Raw genomic sequence first — 19,189 nt, forward strand, 5'->3', positions numbered from 1 at the left:
AAAGTATTAGCGTTTTTCAAGCAAAAAAATCGATCATTACAATTAAAAAAAAAAATTAATAAGTTATAAGTTATTTATTATTATATATAAATTTAAGTAAAAAATTTTAATACAATCAAAAGTGCAACATGGAAAATAACGGCTGGTCAAATGACTAAAATTTCATATTACTTCCCATAATGAATTCTTGCTGGGCATGGTTGACCAGTTGAAAAAAAATCAGAGTTTTGAATAACAAGGTTTGACAAATAATCATGATGTAATTTGGAAAACGCGTATACTAAAATTTCTGAAAATCACTCAATGCATTTTAAATAGTTTTATTGTTTATGCTACTTAAATTTGTTTTGTTGAAAAATATGACGTTAACTATATCAATTAATCTTTTTGCTTCACTTATTTAGGTAACTTTGATTTTACAGGTATTTTGCTTTTCGCTTTTAACCACTTAACGAACCTATTAATTTTCAAAAGTGTGTCAAAAACAAATCTTTTTTTTTTTTTAATTGATTTTACTGTTTTAACCATGCAAAAAAGGAAAATAATAATAATTAATAAATTTTAATATATTTTAATAATTTATGACCTTCCTAATTGACCTTTGAAAACTTGCTCGACATATGTCGAGCATTGCAATATTGCATAAAATTCTTGCAAAATTCTTGAAAAATTGAAGTGAACCTAGTTGCAAACTTAATTTCCTCTATTTCTAAACAATAAAATATAAAGTTGATTTCAATAAATGTTAGTTCGTCGTCAGACGAACTAACATGAACTGAGTCGGTATCGCCCAATAAACTTCCTTCGTCACTGTCGGAATCCATCATATTTATAAGTAACACAAAAAATGGGCACAAATAATTCAACAATGCAGGTTACGCAACAGATAATTCATGCAAAATTATCAATCACTTAAAAAAAAGTCACGAAACAATGCAATGCACTTCCAACCGCCCATGTGTAAACACTGGCGCGTGGCAGTCATAAAAAGAAGAGTTTATCGTACAGGAAGCGCATAAGATATCATAATAACTAATCAGAAGCTTTGCTCGACATATAGCGAGCTAGCTCTCAAAGTATACCAATTTTTGGTAATGCTCGACATATCTCGAGCAAATTTTTTTTGGCTAAAAAAGTTTGCTCGACATATGTCGAGCAAATTCATTAAGTGGTTAAACTTTTTGCTTTTAATGACCCATTTCCGATTTTATTGGTGGTAAAAATCCTTTTCGTTTTTATAAATGATTCTAATTTTAATATTATTTTAATAGTTCAGTTTAATAGTTCAGACAATCAGATTGAGTTTTCCCCTTCATATTTAGTCTGCGGTGCTTATAAAAAATGTTTGCTGTTGCATGTTTTTATTTTTTGTTCAACGTTTTTTGTTGTATCATTAAGCATTTGAGTTAAATAAACTAGCATTAAAAAAATAGTAATTAGGCAAAGCGAACTTTAAAATACACAAGATGAATATTTTTCTTAGAAAATAAGTAATCCATTTTTTTATATACAACACTAAGTATAATATAATCCAACATGGTTAAATTTTGAAAGATTTAAAAATCTTTATTTTTTTAATAAATTCAGAAACAAGTTTTAAAAATGATCTTATATATATTTTTAACTTATGTTTATAATAATTTACATTTCTAATTCAAGAAAATGATCTAATATATATTTTTCAGATATATATATAAAATTGATATTAAAAACTTGAATCGTTTTAACCGCCATAAGGGAATTCCGCTACAATTTAAACTTGATTTAAGTTTTTTGAAAGAAATTTTTTTGACATCAAATTCAAGCAATCAAAATCAATCAAATCAAAAAATCAATTCAATCAAAATCAGACCTGATTTAAAAAATAAAAGTAGTCAAAGAACTTTGCTTTGCCAAAAATAAAATAGCATTAAAAATAAAGAAGTTTTTTATTATTAACTCATTCAATAATTTGTTTTGTAAAGTTTAGTTTACTTTAAACTTATTTTCTAATGTTTATCAATGATATGAACACAATTTGTCTCGGCACTTGGGAATCCCTTTAACTAAAAGCATTTCTTTCTTTCAACTTTACTTTGTTTTTCACCTTTGTTTTTCTTTTCTTTTAATCTTATTTATTTTCTCATACTTTTGCTGCAAATTGCAATAAATGAATGAATGATTATAGATATATTGCAATAAATGAATGATTATAGATAAATTTAATATTTAATAGTTTAATATTAAGTATTTATTTTGAATAGCTTTGCACAGTGCACAAGAGTTAATAACATTGTTGTTAACTAATTGATGTTAGCATTTTTTTAAATGATTTTAATAGGCAGAGATATAAAATGTGCAATTATTTTTCTTAAACGTTAGCATTATTTTTTATGTAGTTTATCCCTCCATTTGCAAAATCATTGCAATGATTAAATTATTTTTAAATAAATTTAAAATTATTAATAGCGCGTTTTTTTCATCTATTAATCGAGGAATCAGACAAAGCATTTGAAAAATTATTTTAGTAAAAAATTTGTTTTATGTAAGGTAGGTAATTATTATAGTAGCAAATCAAAAAACAATTTCTTTTAGTATTAAGTATTCAGTTTAAATTTTTAAATAATTTACAAAAATTGTTTTGAAAATAAATAAAAGTTTAAAATTAAATTACTTAGGTACCAAATATTTTTTAATTGAATAGAATTTTATGCGCGTGAGTATTATTTTTAATTAATAACATTAGCTGGTAGTTAAATTGCATTTCCATTTAAAAATGCAAAAGATTTTATTTAAAATATTGTTTTAAAAGGAATACAAAATTGTCAATTTTCAAGCAGTATTCATTATTTTTGTATATATATAGAATTAAGATAAAAATTGAACAAAGAAAAAAATAAAAATTTTGATCCATCCAAAAAAAAACAACTGACCATCGATTCCATGTGTTAGCTGGTCAAATTGACCACTTACCTTCAATTTCTTATTTTCCACCCTGGAAGTGACATGAATATTCTTGTGCTTGCAAGATGATAAATAAAAGTTTTTATTATATATATTTCTTTTATGTTTTTTTTTACGTTTCATTTAATAACTTCGTATAAAAAAAAGATTGACATTTACTATAAACAATTTAGTTTTCTGTTACTAAATATTTTGATAAAATAATTAGCTTAATTGAGATTAAGTTTTCGTAGTTTCAATTTTATTTGAGTTTTTTTCATTAGTAAATAGCACTTACATCCAACATAATTGTCATTCAAACTTTTGTAACAAACTTTTTTACATAATCATCATTCAAAAGTTAATGTGGCTCTTTATAAAGTTAATTATTATTTTTATCTTACCCCTTATAGAATAAGTTAAAAGTTAAAAAATGATGAAAAGTTGCTTAATAAAAATTGCTGTAAGCATACGTAACATGTACATAAATTGCAGGGAGCTTAACGCTTTAAAACAAGGTCTGATGTATGAACACCAATTTAACTTATATATATGTTTTTTTTCTACATCTTCACTTCCAACAAGGCTGAAAGCAACCATTATTAGTGTTGGAAGTTTTTAGTTTTTGGAAGAGAAAAGATGAAGTTTATAGAGTAAGATAACGATTGACAGACAACTTAAAAGATTGCAAATTATATGAATCAGGAAAACAAGATGAAGGAATCAAATTCCAAATAACCGATGTTCAAGGAAAAAAACTAGATAAATAAGAATTTTTGGAGCACTTAGGAGCAGTTACAGTAAAGGATGACACTTATATGACGAGTAACATGAGAATGAATTTTAGAAGATGGCACAAGAAATGCTATCTCTTTAAAGCAGTGCCCATTATGGTATTTATAGAAAAGAGAAAGAGAAGCAACATTACGACAATGTGATAATGATTGGAGGTTGGCTGCAAGTGCAGGTCCAACTATGTTTAATATGCGTTGGTGCACCTTGTCTAAAAGAGAAAGGGCATCATTCGAAGATCCGCCCCAAATATGGCAACAGTATTTCATGTAAGGTCGGATTTGAGATAAAGAATAGAATCCTGAGTAAGAAAGTGGCGAGCACTATAAAGAGATGCAACATTAGCAGATGCTAGTTTTGCAATGGGTTTGATATATGGTTTCCAAGAAAGATCGGAAGTAAGAGTTAATTCTAGAAGATGAAGGGTAGGTGACTCATTGAGTACATTACTGTTCATAAATATAGTAAGATCTAGATTATTGCGATAATGATTAGCTGAAAAAAATTGAGTTTTATCTGAGTTAGAGTTCACCATCCACTGAAAGCCCCATGCTGTAGCAGAAGTAAGATCCTTTTAAGCTCAAATGCCCCCTCTAAGCAATCAGAGAGTGTTAGCTTTTTATCAAGACAAGATTAAATGGTAGGATCATTAGCGAACAATCCTACCTTAGATGTGAGAAATTCTGGGAGATAGTTAATGTTAATTAAAGAGAGTATAGGGCCAAGGATAGAACCTGGAGGAACCCCTGAAGTTACAGGATATGAAGAAGAGTGCTGTCCATTGAGGACAACTTTTTTACTACGATTGGTAAGGAAGAATTCAATAATCTTAAAGATGTTACCTGATAAACTGTAAGAAGAAAGTTTATGGAGTAGACCAGCATGCTATTATTATTAGCTATAAGTTAGTTATAAACCTAGAAATGGGACTGTTTATTTGTCATGTTGTACTTCCAAACAACTGTGATACACTCGTATATAGAAACTATTTTTATCCTATAAGAAAATTACCATTTTAATTTTGATAATGTGACTTAATATTTGACTTCAAATGCCCAAAGAAATAAGCAATCTATTAAGATTATTTATTTCTTTGAGCATTTGTATATTGTCTAATAATTTAGTCTTACATTGTTTGTTATATTTGTTAGAAAAATATATATCACTAGTAGGCCCTTTAAAAAAAATCAATAATGTACTTAATTTTAAAAACCAATACTGTACTTAATTTTAAGGAAAATTTAAAAACTTTAAATTATTATTATTTACTGAGTTTCCCAGACCACTTTCATCTGATGATTTGTAATTTATTTATTCATAATTTATTTATTTTTATTTCTTTATTTTTTTTTTTACATTTAGACATTTATTACTATATCAGAACACTTAGATCATATATTACTATATCAGAACACTTGCGGAATTTTTTAACATGCTTTGTTAAAAAACGTGTCACATCTCTAACTCTACTAATGTCTTGTTACTAATAAGTACTTATAAATGGATGTTTTTGTTGTTGTTGCTGTTGTTTTAATAAATGTAAATAATGTTTATTGTGTATTGACACAATATACATTATATATATAGAAACAATGTTAATATATTGGTATATCACTAAAACCAATTATAATAAAATTGAGGAAGATAAAGTTATCTAAGTAAATTTTAAAAGACATCTTAAAAGAGTTTAATATATATAATTAAATAAAAACCTCTACTATGGTATACGTAAATTAAACCTAACTCATGCCATGATCCAAAAGTTATAAACGGACTTTTCAAAGGAATTGCTCATAGGGTATTATATTTATGCTCTGATAATAATATCGAACAAGAGTTATTATTTCTAATTGATGTTTTTGTAGAAAATGGTTTTTGTAGAAAATGGTTTTGTAGAAAATGATTTTTGTAGAAAATGGTTTTTGTAGAAAATAGTTTTTGTAGAAAATAGTTTTGTAGAAAATGGTTTTGTAGAAAATGGTTTTGTAAAAAATGGTTTTTGTAGAAAATGGTTTTGTAGAAAATGGTTTTGTAGAAAATGGTTTTGTAGAAAATGGTTTTTGTAGAAAATGGTTAATAAAAAAAAAAAACCCTGAAATTATTATAAAAACTACAGAAAATTTACATAATGAAAAAAAATTTTTGAAACTCAACATTTATCCATTTCATCAAAAAATATTGTATCTTTACCGTTGAGAAAGTTAAGAAAATTTTTCATAAAAGCAGGTTACACACCAGTTTTTAAATCACCAAAAAATTTACAATATATACTTACCACAAAAAATAAACATCCTGTTCCTATAAATTCTTACCAAGGTGTGTACAAACTTGAATGTTCCTGCAAAAAATGTTATATCAGTAAAACAAAATTAAAAATCTTATCTTGGATTTACCAACATCAGAAAAATACATATGAAGGAAAATGGGATTATTCAGCAATATTTAAAAAATTGTCACGGTAGTTTTGCATGGAACAATAAGAATACTTTGAAAGTAGAGGTTAATAATTTTACCAGTAAAGTGAGGGAGGCACTTGAAATACAATGCAATGAATGTGCAACTTCAGACAGCGGTCTGAATCAGGGTTATGGTGGTTATGTCATGACTTCCTTTTAAAAACCTATGTTTCGATATTTATACCAAAAGAAACTACTGCATCGAACTGTTTTTTGTTTTGTTTTTAATGGTTTTTTATATTTATATTATACTTAATAAGGAGGGTATCAATACTCCCTTGAAATATTGTAATAAAAATTAATTTAAAAATAATGTGTTACATCCATAGTAGAAGTTTGCACTTGAATAAATTATTATTAATTTATGAATTTTTAAATATTTCTCAAAAAAAAAAAAAAACGGACACCTGTGTTTTTTTCCAAAAAAACAAAAACCAGAAAAATGCGTCACATCTCTAACTCTACTAATGTCTTGTTACTAATAAGTACTGATAAATGGATGTTTTTCTTGTTGTTGTTGTTGTTTTAAACCAGGTCTCTTTCAAAAACCAACTAAGCCACAAATCCACATTTTCGCAATAATAGTTTGAATTAAAAATGACGAGCCACTGCTCACAAAAATAACAATCATGTTTTAAGCAACCTAGCAGTGATGAATATTTAATAATAGTAATAGTAATGATAATAATAGTAGAAATAATAATTTAATAATAAGAAGAATTTTTATGTGGTATAAAGTTGTATCAGAAGTAAATATACCTACAACCATGTTGGTATAAATTGATATCAGTAGTAACAAACTGATGTTATTAGTAATAAATTAATGTCATTAGTAACAAATTTATAGTATTAGTAATTTATAGTATTAGTAGTAGATGCTAGTTAAACAATAAAACCCTGATAAAAACTGTTTAAGTCATATTCGTATTTAAATGGATATTTTATTTGAAAAATTTTTTATTCAAAATATTTATAGTATTTTACTAAAAACAATTTTAGAAAACCATGCAGAATCTATTTTATATTTTAAGACAACATGTGCCCTAATACTACCAAAGGTAAAATTTAATATAATCAAACAATCAACCATGATAAGAGCTTAGGTAACCACCATTATTTCAAACTATTAGGACTATACACAGAGATCAAAAAAAGATGTAGTAAAAACGTACTTACTCTGGTTTGCCTACCAAACTCCTGCTCAACGCTTTATCTGATCATGCCAAGCATGTTTAATTTAAAAGAATTATATAACAAAAAATAAAACCAAATGACACAGATAAAAATGTAAAGATGTGTAAAGACCTATAAAGTATAAAGATGTATGGGTATGATATGCACGTAAATTGTATGTGTGTAAATATACATTTGCACATATACAAAAACAAATAAATATATATTTCGAGCAAACATAATAAAAAATATATATATATTTTAAAAAAAAGTTTATACGCAGCCGTATTTATTGAATTCTACCCATATATATATATATATATATATATATATATATATATATATATATATATATATATATATATATATATATATATATATATATATATATATATATATATATATATATATATATATAATGCACTCTGCATTTTATATATATAATACACAATCCTTTCATTCATTATTCCTTGTTTTTTTCTTCTAATTCTAAAAGGGCCTTATCAGTTTAGATAAGCAAAAAAAGTGAGCAAATGCTAACATAAATAAGCTATAGTAGATTATGTTAGTGTATTCTACAAATAGAGAACTCAATGCTCAATGTTCTTAAAGAACAGAGCAATAATAAATTAGTAAAAACACTTATCTAATTTTTACCTTTGACAGCTTGTTTCTACATCAGTAGATGTACCTACTGACAGAGAAACAAGCTGTCAAAGATAAAAATTAGATATATATATATAGATATATATATATATATATATATATATATATATATATATATATATATATATATATATATATATATATATATATATATATATATATATATATATATATATACAGTCCTTGGCCAAATTATTAGACGCACTCAAGTTTTATAAGGATTTATCGCATAATACCAGTTTATATGCAGTTTACATTCACATTTAAACATGGATGTGATGGATTTTTATGTAGGAAATTTATTATACAATTTGTGTTTGTATGTATTTTCTATATATGGTATTACATTGTGAGTCAATTAGTACATTAACGCGTACAAGTCGAAAGCTGCTCCCGTCGCGTTCGCGGTGTCTTCAGTTGCAGGCATGTTTATCTGAAGTGTTTGTTTATTTACCAGTTTTACAGTACATATTATGCATTTAACTGTTTATTTCGTGTGCAACATTTATAAATAATAATAAGTTTGAACACTTTAAGCATGGGTAAAAAAGCCGATCTTACACCACGCAAAAAAGCTGAAATAAAGGCCCTTGTGAATGCTAAAGTACTTTTAAATAGCGAAGTATCACGAAGATTGGAGATATCTGAAGCTAGTATACGACGTATAAAACAGAAAATTGAGTCAGGGGAAGAATTGATCTCAAAACGAAGGAAAAAATGCGGCAGAAAGCCTATTTTCACTCCAAAAGCAGAAAAATCTTTAAAGAAAATTTGCCTTGAAATCAGAATTGCCATCACAAAACTGATAACATTGCAACTCCAAGGTGTAAATGTGAATGCTTCTGAATGCACTGTTCGAAGAAAATTAATAGATTTAGATTTTAAGCCTGCCACCCTGCCAGGAAGCCCAAGATAACACCTGCAATAAAAGCAAAGCGTCTGACGTGGCCAAATAGTTCCGTGATAAAGATCTGGACTTCTGGAGATCAGTACGTTGTTACGATTTCTTTACAATTTCTTTACAAATAATGCATTTAACCTTTTCCTATGATGACAGAAGACCAGCACAAATGTTTAGTGTTTTTTGTTGCTATTTTTGACAGGTCTGCTTCAGTGATGAAAGCACATTTGAAATTTTGCAGAACAAAGCTCAGTTTGTGCGTCGTCGTCACAGAGAAAAATTTCATCCTGATTGTGTTGTTTAGACTGTGAAGCATCCTACTAAAGTGATGATTTGGTCAGTCATCAGCAGCAAAGGCACTGGACGTGGTAAATGGTATGAAGAAGCAAGACCAGTGCAAAAATGTCTTGCAAAATCGGTTGGTTCCGCAGCACCAAGAATGGTTTTCAAATGGGGAACCATTCACTTTTATGCAAGATGGAGCTGCCTGCCATACAGCTCAATCTGTCAAAGTTTTTTTGGCAGAGCAAAATATTTCTCTGTTGGATTGGCGGGGTAATAGCCTGGATCTGAACCCCATAGAAAATGTTTGGGAGTTGATGAAAAGAGAAGTGGCTAAAGATGTCATTACAAACAAACCTCAACTCAAAGAAAGAATAATTTACGTCTGGAATCATCATCCTCAAATGCAGCAGACGGTACAGTCCTGCATTGACAGCATGCCACGCAGAATTAAAGCTCTTCTAGCGGCTAAAGGCGGCTCAACAAAATATTGACATTTAAGTATATTTATGTCTGTTTTCTTTAAAGAGTCAATAAATACATATTGTTCTTTCATAATAATGTTTTATTTGTAATATAATATCGATAATCAAATGGATAAGCAAAAAACATGTATTGCACCCGGTAAATACACAATTCCTGTATGGTATCACAAGATAATTTCCATTTTTCATAAAATTTTTTAGTGTGTCTAATAATTTGGCCAGGGACTGTATATGTATATATATATATATATATATATATATGTATATGTATATGTATATGTATATATATATATATATATATATATATATATATATATATATATATATATATATATATATATATATATATATATATGTATATGTGTGTATATATATATGTATTTATATATGTATATATATATGTATATATATATATATGTATATATATGTATATATATATGTATTTATATATGTATATATATATATATGTATTTATATATATGTATGTATATATGTATGTATATGTATGTATATATATATATGTATATATATGTATATATACAGGGTGATTTAATCAAAAGTATAAACTTTAAATTAACATAATTAATTTTTTGATTGCAAATTCATTACATGCGATAGTACATTTTAAAGCTCATTAAAAAGGAAATTTAATGTTAATAATTTCAAAAAAATTAAAATAACAGCATAGCCATGAGATACGATATTCAAAAACGCATATTTTTAACAAAAAAATTGGTCGAGTTGAAGAGCGTAAGTCTGGTTCAGAGAGCTTATAGAAGTAAATTTAAGAACAGACCATGTCCAACGGCAACAGCTATCACAAAATTATCTAAAAAATTTGATACAACCAGAACAATACTTGATTTGCCACCAAAACCGAGGAATGAGCGAGACATTCGAATTAATGCCAGAAATAAGCTGAAAGTACTCTTCTTCGAAGATCCTACATTGTCGATCAGAAAAGCCTCAGTTGATGTTGAAATTTCATACAGCCTTTGCCGTGATCTTCTCAAAGATTTACAACTCAAACCGTATAAATACCAGAGTGCTCATCAACTATTGCCACTTGATTATGAAAAAAGGGTCATTTTTGCTCAATGGTGGCTGGACTTGGAAAAGTCCGTTCACAAATGGTTGATCACTACAGATGAAGCCTATTTTTACCTTACTGAGTCGATCAACAAGCAAAATAACAGAATGTGGCTGAATGAGAGACCTGAGGATTGGATAGAGAAACCGTTTCACGATGCGAAAGTTTTGGTGTGCCATTTCCTGCCGAAAAATCTACGGACCCTACTTTTTCGAAGGAGCGGTAAATCAGTACAATTACCTGGATATGCTTAAAAATTTTTTCTGGCCTAAGCACTATAGAGTTGAGAGTCACAAAAAATACTACTTTCAACAAGATGGGGCTACTCCGCATACGGCTAATATGGTTTAAGAGTGGTTACAAAGTAAATTTGGGGAGAAATTCATTACCAAGCAACAATGGCCTCCACGATCACCAGACCACAATCCATGTGATTATTTCCTATGGGGTTATCTTAAGTCTAAAGTTTATAAGCCATTACCGAAGACTTTGGATGATTTAAAAGAGAACATCACGAGAGAAATCCAAAAAATAAACACTTCGGCTTTGGAATCAACGTTGAATTTTACAAAAAGATGTCATTTATTTATTGAAAAAAATGGAGGTCATATTGATAAAAAATAAAAAATAAATTCTTATCACTCAATTTCCTTTTAATTTATCTTTAAAATGGTGTATCGGACTTAATAATCCGATTTGATCTACAATTTTTATTCAATTTTAAAGTTTATACTTTTGATTAAATCACCCTGTATATATATGTATATATATATATATATATATATATATATATATATATATATATATATATATATATATATATATATATATATATATATATGTATATATATATGTATATATATATATATATATATATATATATATATATATATATATATATATATATATATATATATGTATATATATATGTATATATATATATATATGTATATATATATATATATATGTGTATATGTATATATATATATGTATATATATATATATATATATATATATATATATATATATATATATATATATATATATATATATATATATAAACTGCAGCTCTCTGCAATAAACACACAAGAAGGGTGACAGGCAGAAAGATAACTAAAAATATATATATATCAATACTATAAGATCCAATCAGAATTAAGTAGTGGACTAATGTAAGTGAAACTCCATCCTCAAAATAGGGCCACAATAGATTTACCAATAATCTTTCAGAAAGCCTAATAAAATAGACTAGCTTGACTCATCAGAAATGCATTGCTGTAATATAAATCATCCCCTGTAGCCTAATTGTTGCACATAGTTTAACATTTAACAGTATTTTGAATTGATAATTCATTTTAGTTTGTACATGATTCCTTATAATTTAACTCCTTAGAATAATTATCACTCTATTTATTATTGTTTAAATATTTAAAATTAATGCATGATATGATGAAGGAAAAGTTTAAATATTTACAAAATTGGAGGAGTTATGATGTTTTTTTCTCTCTCTTGAGTGCAAAAAATGGCCATCCTGAATAATAACAATTAAAAAAATAACTGGCCACCCTGAATAATAACAATAATTTAAAAACCTTTAAGTAGTAGTATTAAATATGATAATAATAGTTATAAGTATAATTTTATTTTATAATATTAAGTTAAAAATGGGTTTTGTATAATCTAAGATTTTTTATTTTATTATTATTTTATTGACTTTAAGCATTTTAAATTTATTATAGTAAAAAAGTATAAAAATATAACTTAAAAAGAAGGCTGCTTCAGACTTATCATATGCTTGTAAAGCAACATGCTTAACTAAAAATGTTTGGCTTTTTGGACAATTTCTCAACAATAGATGGCCCGAGTTAGTTGCAAACAACTGGTGTTGCTTTAAGCCAAGTTTTTTATGAAATGATTGTCAAAAAGTCAATAATTTCTATATTCTGCAATACAGGATGTTCTAGTTCAAGGTTAATATTCCTACTATAGCAAAGCCTCATGTAGTAGCTAAATAAAAGAGTATTCACCAGCAGCATGTTAAAGTGTCTAAGCTCAAAAGTAGAAAATCTGCTGCTTAACATAGTTATGAAGAAAATTCACTGCCAAGATACATATTTTGATACTCTGAAAAGAAAATTCACTGCCAAGATACTATTTTGATACTCTGAAAAGAAAATTCACTGCCAAGATACTATTTTGATACTCTGAAAAGAAAATTCACTGCCAAGATACTATTTTGATACATATTTTGATATCACTGCCAAAATACATATTTTGATATTGCCCATGGTGAATGGAGTTGTTGCAACAAGATTAAGGTTACTTAATATATTAGCAAGCAGTTGTTAAATATAGAAAACGCAAACTTGAAGAAAAAAGGCGCCAAAAACGACATAAAGAAAGTAAAATTTTATTTACAGAACCATTAAGAGATTCAGATTACTCTTTGGATTAAAATTCTTACTGTGTCATATCAAATCAAACACAAAAAGCCTTTGCTTGTCCAAATTTTTTGCAACATTTTACTTTGAGCACTAATCAACTATCAATTATGGTATGCAAATGTTGTATTCTTGACTCATTAATGCAGTATTAAACCGAACAAAAACAACACCACAACAAGCGATGATGATCGTCAGACCAGCCTTGACTGCAATTGGTATTGATGTAAATGAATTAACATTTTCTTGTACCTCTTTAGCTCAAACTACATCCCGTGAACCTCTTGCAATAACAGTAAGAAATGATTTTCAACCCTTGGTTGCACTAGTTGCTCATTTTGATGACAAAATATTGCCATATTTTGATGGAAATTGATGTAAATGTCTGCCAAATGTTGTATCTGGCCAAGACATTGAAAAATTATTAGGTATCCCTGAGATACCTGCTGGTACTGGTGCTTTGATAGGACAGAAGGTAGATGAGTTCATTCATGAATGGCCTGGTGTTGAGGAGCATCTTGCTTTGGTCTTTGCTTTGATATGACTGCAAGTAATGCAGGAGGATGGTGCAATAACTATTTGCATTCCTAGGGTTTACTATTGTGCAAGTTGAATGTTAGATTAAATGTCACAAAGAAAGTATTTACGATTTTAAGAAGAATATGTCTCTTCATAACCACATTATATATGTATTTCTGGTTTTCAGCTCCTCTTACAACAGAAACACCAAAAAATGATCTCCTTTTTTTAAAGTTAATTGAGAAATTGTGAAATCGAGAAGTTGACATCAAAGTTGCAAATGTTGCAAAAAATAAAATTAAACTTCAGTTATGGCAAGATCTAGCAGTACTACCATTGTTTAGTGATTTATTATTATTTTATTATTTAGCTTTTACAATTTCTACTTTTTCTTTAACTTTCTGTCAAAGAAAAAGCAGAAATTGTAAATGCCTTTAAAAAAAACCATTTACTTGGTGATAAAAGAAGACTTGCTCCAAACAAGATTTATACTTTCTCTAAACTCTGTATAGCTAATTTTGTTACACAATGAATTTGTTTGACTCTCTTAATCTACCAAAAGAATTTTTGACTTGTCTCTAGAAACTTGGGCTATTTGTGATGACTACTAGACTGCATATAAGATTGTCTGTGCCATGAAAGTGGTTAATGACTGTGCAGAATGGGCAATTAGTTTGGCCACTGACTTAAATGAAGTTTTGACAAAAAATGACAACCAATAACAGCTTCTCTACCAAGTACTTTAGTACCATAGGAAACATTTTTCAACTGAAGCTACAAAAAGACAGTCAAGTAATAATCATCCCAAAAACAACAGTTCAAAAAATTAAAAAAATCTTTAAAAATAAATAGCTTCTTTTAATATTTAGAATAGCTTTTTTTACCACCACCACAACCACCCCATGTTACCCCTGCTATTTACATTTATATACTTGACTTCACCCTAATAAATAAAACTGATGCGTGTAACACTGACAATAGTGGGTTTAAATACGTCATTTTAGTCAAAAACAGGTTTTAAAAGGGCTTAAAAAGTAGTTCCGTGTCAAAGCGTCCCTAGAATGGGTCTGGGAACGGGTCACTGCTGTATGCATTTTTATAATTTTTTTCAAACTTATAAGTAAAACTGATGCATGTAACTCTGGCACTAGTTCATTTTAATACATTTTAGAAATACTTTGTTACAGACAAAAACGAGGCTTTAAAGGACTTACAAAGCAGGTCCGGGGAACACTTCCTATCACCAGTTTTCTTGTTGAACCTCCCCAATTAAGAGGGTGTGCGATATCAAATTCAATTCTTAGTAAACCTTAATATATATATATATATATATGTATATATATATATATATATATATATATATATATATATATATATATATATATATATATATATATATATATATATATATATATATATATATATATATATATATATATATATATATATATATATATGGTAAACTGGGATAATTCCACCCCTACTTCTAAAAAATGCTTAAAAATCACTATATAAAATTTAAAACAAGAAAACAGTACAATAATTATTTTTATTTACATATTTAAGCAAACCGTTGATATAAAATTAAAATTTTAATAAAAAACAAAACAAAAAATAAATATTTTTTGAAAATTTTAATGCATTTTTATTTAATTTTATTTTATTATAAATTTTTACATGAAATGATGTAAACATGGTAAATAATAATTAAAAACAAATTTTGAACCAAAATGTTCTAAAAAAAAACAATATTCATGAATATACATAAAGGATTTCGGAGAAAGCATTTTTTCATTATATGTTAGTGGGGAATGCATCACCTACAATTAAAGTCAGAATTATTGGCAATTATGAATAATTATATATCTAATACTAAATACAGATTTTATTACTACATAATTAACATGTTGCTTCAGGTTATTTACAAGCAAAGGTTCAATTTTTGTAATTAAAAATTTCACAATCTGGGTCAGGGGGATTTTCCATTTCGTTTATGAAATACAAATTTAATGTGTAGTTGAGCTTAAATGCACTTGTAAAACGAAATAAAAATACACAAACACATCCAAAAAATAAATGATGAAATAAAATCAATGAAAATATTATTTTAAATATATTTTAAAGTACATATACGGTACTTACATTGAAGATGATTTTGAATTTCCAAAAATAAGTCTTGTAAATAAATTTTTAAAGCAGTATGGATACAGGAAGCATATATATTGTGAGAAACAGGAAGTTGGCAATCAAAAACATGAATTAAAGGTGGTTCAAGTTTTTTAATTTACTTGTATTGTTCCATACCTTTTTAGGGGTTGGAATTACCCCGGAGATAGAATTACCCCAGTCTACCCTATATATTACTTGTAGAGCACGAATGCAGTGGCGTCGCTGAGGTTTGTGTCACCCAGTGCAGCAAACTTTTGGTGTCACCCCTCTAGAATTTTACTAACAATACCGAGGAGTTATGAATTTCTTAAAAAAAAAGCATAAAAAAAGTCTTTTGGAAAAAAAGTTGGCGCGAAATACAATCATTTTATCCTGAATAAAAGACAAAAGATTTTTGAAATGAAGAAATAACGGAGTTATTAATAAAGAATATTGTAAAATCAAAACCTAAAAACTATTGATAAAGCCAAGTACAAAAATAAGTTAACACGAGCATGAGCAGTTTAGTCATATTTGGATTTTTTTTTCATTTTGGTGTCACCCCCTGTGTCAGGTCATGATGGTGTCACCCGGTACGGCCCGCACCCTCTACTACTGCATGTACTAGTTTATTTTTCGTTAAACAGTTTGTAATGGAAGAGAGTAAATTTATATTTACAGAGTCAAAAGCAAGATTAGGAAATGTAAGTAGTGCTGAAAAGGTTGAAACGTTAAGGTTTTTTGAAGGACTGATGTATCTGATTTAAAAGGCTGGAAGTTTATTATTCTAATAAACTGGTGGTGAACTTGGTAATGTTTCCAATTTGACCCCAAACTTGACAACAGTACTTAAGATGAGATGAGAATGATGAATAGTAATTATTCTTAAGGGTAACTTAATCAACATAATGGTTAACTTTATTAACACAATGGTTAACTTCATCAACATGATGACAAATAATTGAAAGTATTCCATTAGCTTAAGTAAGTTTCTTGCATAGCTCATCAATATGAAAGTTCCATGAAAAATAGCAGACAATCAATACTCCAAGATATTTAATCACGAAGATATAGCCGTTTATTATTAATTTTGATTTTAATTTCAACATTGTTAAAGAAAAACAAAGTTCAGTTTTTTCAATGTTAAGACATAAGGCTAACATTTAACCAGTAAATTATACCTTTTAGATATTAATTTATATTTTCACATAAAGAATGATACAGTTTGTTGATATGCAAGAGATTTATACCATCAGCAATTTGGCGAAATGACAAGAAGTGAACGGAGTTGATTTGGTCCTTAACGTAAATTAAAAACATTAAGGAATCAAGAATCAATAAAAACACCACAAACTAAAAGACCAGTATCGAGACTTTTTTTGATTTTTTCATCAATATTTTCAATTATACTTATCATTGCGTGGTAAGTAAAATTTTTTAATAGAAAACCTAATTGAAATTCATTTAAGCAGTTAAAGGAGTTAAGAGAAGAGTTCACTCAAGTTTTTCAAGAAACTAATGTTAGACAAAAGAGAAATAGTCTTTAGTCAGAATAAAAAAGTCTTTAGTGCATAAAAGTTTAGAGCTATGTTTGAATAACAAAATAATTTCAAAATATTCAAAAGATAATTTTAAAATATCAGAAAACCTGTCGAAGTATGTATTTCTTTTAAAATGAAGAACTACAAACGTCTCTACATTTTTTTTTCCTCCTTAAATTTCAGTTGAAACTATTTTAAAACCTTGACTTTATTAAATTGTAAATTATTATAAAAGCGGTCGAAAATTATTTGAACTTTGTTACCTTTCAAAATCAAAAAGGCAAATGTATGTAAATGTTTTGAAATAGTTTGCTAATGCAATTCTTTGAATTTTAAAATTATAAATCTTTAAACAAACATTTAATTTAAATTTTTAATAAGTTATATATTTATAGGAAGCGAAAGTCTGATTCTATGGATAAATCTCCGAAAAAGACGAGTGTAACTTGTTCTGTTTGTTTGGATAATTTAGATCAGGTAGATCACTTTAAAAAGGAATTTTAAATGACTATTTTAGGATACTTTTGAAATTTTATGATGTTTTTAAGAAGGTGCTTTTGAGATGGAATAAATTTCTTATATTTAGATAAGTTCTGATGGACGCAAACTTACTTCAACAATTTGTGGTCATATTTTTTGTGATGAATGTATATTCAAAGCCGTCAAGACTATTCATAGTTGTCCCACGTGTAGAATGAAGCTGACGAAAAAGCAGTTACATCCTATTTTTCTTTAGATGTCTTACGTGTAGGATGAAGTTGATGAAAAAAAATTTTATCCTAATAATTCTTTTGTTTTATTAGTGTATATTCTGTATATAAATATTTTTTATCTTTCTGTAAATTTATCTTTTTGTGAATGATATGGTTGATGCGTATAATTGTTATTATTTATATATTGTTGTATTATTGATTCTAAACATATTGACTTGTTATTGATTTTATTTAAACATGTTGACTTGTTATTAATTCTATCTACCCAGCTAGCACACATACGTTAAAACAATGTTGCGCGTTGCGTTGGCCCATTATCGACCGCTTACGTTGTTTTTATATTATTTTGGTACAAATACAATGTCGCCAACAACCAAAAGACAACGTTGGCCCAACGTATTATACTTCTTATTGTATCAGGTCAAAATGTATTTGTATAAACGTATCACAGTGCCTCGAAGTGGTCAGAAAACGGCCAAAACTATTTTTCCAAAGCTATTTTATTTTAAATTTTATACAAATTTTTCTAATTTTATTTATATCAATTTTTCAAAACAATTTTTCTTTTAAATTTTTTCCGTGCTATAACCTTAGTTAAACTAAAAATGGTAGGAAGATTAGCATAATGATAGCTTGACGTTTACGGATATTAAGGACAACCGGGCAAGTTTGGGCAACTGAATTATTCAGGAAGTTATTTGAATTGCTTCTGACAATCATAAAAATATATAGGGAGGGTAGGCATAACATAATATAGGCATGAGATAATAAAGTCTTTTATATTTCTAAACAAGTTATATTATGATTAAATTTAGAAAGATAGCATAGAGAATGCAGACAGATATTGTACGAGATCTTGAAAGTACAGTTCTTACTATAACTTGGTCACCTAATTAATGTATGAGTAAATATAAATGCAGTCAACATTGCTGATAACGTTAATTTATGTTTAATATAAATAATAATAGTACATCCGATAAAATAGGCATTATTCATGTTTGTTTTGCTTGTGGCTTGATGTTTCGTTATATAAGAAAAAGGAAAGTATATTTCCTTAATC

The 19,189-nt window shown here is 27.5% G+C and overlaps 1 protein-coding gene across 1 annotated transcript in view; it reads left to right on the forward strand.

The window, feature by feature from the left end:
* LOC100211419 (uncharacterized) overlaps positions 1–18,365 on the forward strand; it is a 34,753-nt gene extending 16,388 nt beyond the window's left edge. Inside the window, exons 5-6 of the mRNA XM_065792868.1 lie at positions 17,812–17,893; positions 18,003–18,365. Of these exons, the coding sequence (XP_065648940.1) occupies positions 17,812–17,893; positions 18,003–18,152 (232 nt within the window). The 3' untranslated portion in view covers positions 18,153–18,365. The remainder of the gene's footprint in view (positions 1–17,811; positions 17,894–18,002) is intronic.
* Positions 18,366–19,189: the final 824 nt, after the last annotated feature.

Source organism: Hydra vulgaris, chromosome 03 (assembly GCF_038396675.1).
Source record: "Hydra vulgaris chromosome 03, alternate assembly HydraT2T_AEP".
NCBI lineage: Eukaryota > Metazoa > Cnidaria > Hydrozoa > Anthoathecata > Hydridae > Hydra > Hydra vulgaris.